The sequence below is a fragment of the Olea europaea genome, chromosome 2, assembly GCF_002742605.1.
Source record: "Olea europaea var. sylvestris chromosome 2, O_europaea_v1, whole genome shotgun sequence".
In the NCBI taxonomy this organism is placed as follows: domain Eukaryota; kingdom Viridiplantae; phylum Streptophyta; class Magnoliopsida; order Lamiales; family Oleaceae; genus Olea; species Olea europaea.
The window spans coordinates 30,492,327-30,496,119 of record NC_036238.1 but is presented as its reverse complement, the minus strand read 5'-3'; the positions used below and the strand labels follow the sequence as shown (position 1 = coordinate 30,496,119).

Sequence of the window (3,793 nt, the reverse complement as noted above, 5' to 3'; positions counted from 1 at the left end):
TAAAACAACCCCTTAATTCACGCAACAAAATGATAATTTCAATGTGAAAATAATAAGATAATACCCCTATAACTTCCAAGAAAATTCAAATATCAAATTTCAATTGCTTTACCGTTCAAATCATTTTATTTACTTCACAAAAAAAGAAAACGTTTTGAGTTCAAATAGTGTTTCCAATATTTTGCGCAAGAAAAAAAAAAGTAGTAATATGACGTAATATAGTCTAACCAAACTCACAATCTCAATCAATTAAATCATACTGCAATAAACTATAACAAACAATGATGAAGAAAATTACAATATAATATCATACACAATGCATCAAAATAAATTGATCAAAGCGGTGTAGTTAGAAGCATCACTTGCATGATTTGCAGACAAATCGACCTGAAAACATAAGAATCGAGAAAATAGATTTCATTCTTCCACAGTATATTAGTTGAAATGTCTCACTGATAACGGTGATAGAAGTAGAACGAAGCGTGGGATTAGATAAGAGACCGTGACTCGATCTAGACTCCTACGTGAATTTTCCGCTGGGATTTTCTCAGATTTTATCACACAGGATGGACATGAATATTGGGCAATTTTGAAGGTGAAAAGGCCAATAAAATCAGCAAAACCATGATCAAAACTGGGACAAGAAGAAGAATTGGCGGTGGCGGAGGAAGTGGCGGCAGAACCAGTGGCAACACCAAGAGTGATACTGTCAACAAAACCATTAAAACAATCCGTCTTAAACTATAATTCCTGAACATCAAATTCTCCAATGGTTTTTGATTTTCAATACTTTTCACCTCAAAAATGCTACCCTTTGCTTTGTCCTGTACATCTTCATCTTCATCCATCAACTGAACTGAAACAACCTCAGGGCATGTGAATGCGTAGTGAATTGATTTCATAAATGGGGGGGGGGGGGGGGGGGGGGGAATGACTTGGCGTTACGAGTCTTCTGACACGTCATCTTACAAAGCTCAACCGTAATGTCAAAGTTTGGCTAGATTCATAGTACCAGTGTCCCAGTGTGTTTCTGTGCGTGTTTTATATTGATTTCCCCCACTCTTCTTGTTGGCTAAATTCATTGGCGACTTGGATAAAACAAAGCGAGAGAGAGAAAAAGTTTTGCTAGTTTTGGTTTTACTTTTTGTGATTATCCTTTGGGATGAATAATCAGCAAAGTTAGGCCAAACATTTTTATAATGAAAAAATAACTAATTACACTTCATTCACATGGTCATCTTTATCATCATCATACGTCGAGTTTCCGACTTGCTTCTTGAAGGATTCCATAGCACACCCTTAAGCTAGTTTTAAGGTATACGTGATTGGTATACATGTAGATGACCAGAAGGGATAAATACAAGTTAACATGAGTATACCATATGTTGACTAAACTCATGTTTGTCTATTATTTATAAATGTTATATTCTGTCAACTTATATTTTATTTACATATTTCGTGGGATCTACAAATATTATTCACTAATTCACAACTATTTCTAGCTATTTATAAAATTGTTCACTTTAGTTATATTGGCTTCATTTTGGTGCCGAACATTCATGTATTTCAAACTCGATGATCTAACCACAAGTAACCCTTAAGTACGATCGAGCAAACATTTACCTCGAACAATCATATAAACTTCTGAAAAATCTTATATCTCCCTCAGTGATGCATATTTGAAATTATATATGCAATTAGTATTAATCTCATTTATAATCAACAAAATAAGTTGAGAAATATTTATTTGGTAATGAATTTTCTAATTAATTATCCACCATTCAATTTTCAATTGATTAATAAAGTTAATGTTAATTTAATATAATTGGTTTGAATTACGAAATGGGTATAATTGTTTGACCTAGTTAAGAAAATTAAAGATAAAATATAAATAAATAACTTCTTTTTATTCAAAAAATTTTATACTTCAAAAATAAGATAATCTAATCTTGATTCAAATCAAACAAAATTATTGGGTTTAAGTTTAATATCACCGATTTATAAAGTTTGCCCGTGTATAACAAAAGTTTAACTAACTTATAATCTCAAATAAATAAATAAACACTTTATCCAACAGGGACTTCAAGTATGATGTTTAATGGTAGTCCGATAAACTGAATAAAATCGTATTAAAAAAAAAAAGAAAAAGTTATCTATTGTATTATTCACTACTTATTGTATATCAAATACAAAGATGGAGTCATCATTTTTTCTTTTGTTTATTTTATTTTTTTGCGAAACTATAGACCTATATGTAGCAATTAGTTTCCTTTGATTTTCAATCTTTTTATATATGTCATTTCACCATATTCCAACTGTTTTCATAATCAACTACTATACATTCATGCATTTAGACAAGTTCTACTCTACTTTGATTAATTTACTTGGAAATTAATATATGTAAAGTATCTTTCATGACCTATGCAGGAGAGAGAATGGATAGAGATATATATATGAGAATGATCATCAAATATACCATTTTTTCCCAAAATACTGAGAGTGAAGGAATCACATGAGTCTAATAATTCTAGAACAAGATAATTGTTAAAGCATGTTTTCCTGAGCATAAATTATGTTAAAACTTATTACTCTTTCGTATATTTACCTTTTTATTACCTATAAATAAAAGAATTACTTATATTGTCAGGATTAATTAAAAATTACCTTCAAAATAAATAATTTATTAATTTTCAACTTTAACTAACAAGATAAATTATCTACTTACAAGTGATTTTAAAGCTAATCATGCGCGCACACAAATATAAATGGGTTATTCTTGCGCTCCAATTGGGGGGGGGGGGTGAGTGTCTATTTTGACACCCTTATGTCCCTCCCAATGTACCCTAAGAATTATTCAATATAAATACATACATCATGTTCGATATCTATGATAGGTTAAACTAAATTGTACACGATTATGCATGAGTTTAGTCTTAACTTATAAAATACTAGTTAAAATTAATTTGTTATGCACCTTAATTACTTTTTATTTTAAAAAAGATTTTTTTTTTAAAATATTAGTTTTCCTTATTGAAAGAATGAAGAACGTTTCAATATTTGTAAATTTAGTGTTCCTAATAAACCATAAACATTTCTTTTAATAGTTAAAAAAAGACATTGGATAAACCATTATATAGGCAAAAACATTAAATATATCTGCAATCCAATTTTGATACTCACTTGAAATTGGAAAATTGGAAAAGCATATATAGAAAATAATCGTTATATTGTCACCACAAATTTTATTTGATATATTATATTTTAATTGCAGTTAAGTTCCTTAATAATTGATCGTGGTAGCAATTATTTTCTCAACATTTTTTTCATCAAATTCTTATCTTCAAACCTTCCATTAATTAGGACGTCTCGTCCTTGATGATGATTTATATCGAAATATTTTGTTTTCATACTTTGAAAAGTGGAAAAAAAATATTTTTTTCGTGGTTTTTAATTTTTGAAAATATGATGAAAACATTAAGTTGTTATAGCCATAAAAATGGACTTTTGGACATAAAAGGTTATTAAATACAAAATGTATAAACTAATGGAAAGTTTGAAGATAAGAATCACATGAAAAATCGTTAGGAACAAAAGTAATATAATGAGCAAAGATTAAATATCTTAAGTGCAATTAACATATGGTGTAAGAAAAAAAAAGTTGTGTGAATATAACCACCAGTAGAAAAATAGTCTTACTCTAATGAACAAATGTCATAAAAATTGCTAAATTCTCCGGAAAAAGATGAATTATTTCCACCAATCTACCTACCAGACAACAGCCTAATATTGACCA

At 29.1% G+C, this 3,793-nt stretch overlaps 1 protein-coding gene across 1 annotated transcript; it reads right to left on the bottom strand.

The window, feature by feature from the left end:
• Positions 1–310: 310 nt before the first annotated feature.
• On the bottom strand, positions 311–902 carry LOC111375403 (protein ORGAN SIZE RELATED 1-like). The gene has a single exon (XM_022998224.1). The coding sequence runs from the start codon at positions 900–902 to the stop codon at positions 558–560; it is 345 nt and encodes a 114-aa protein (XP_022853992.1). The 3' UTR covers positions 311–557.
• Between the last annotated feature and the right edge of the window lie 2,891 nt (positions 903–3,793).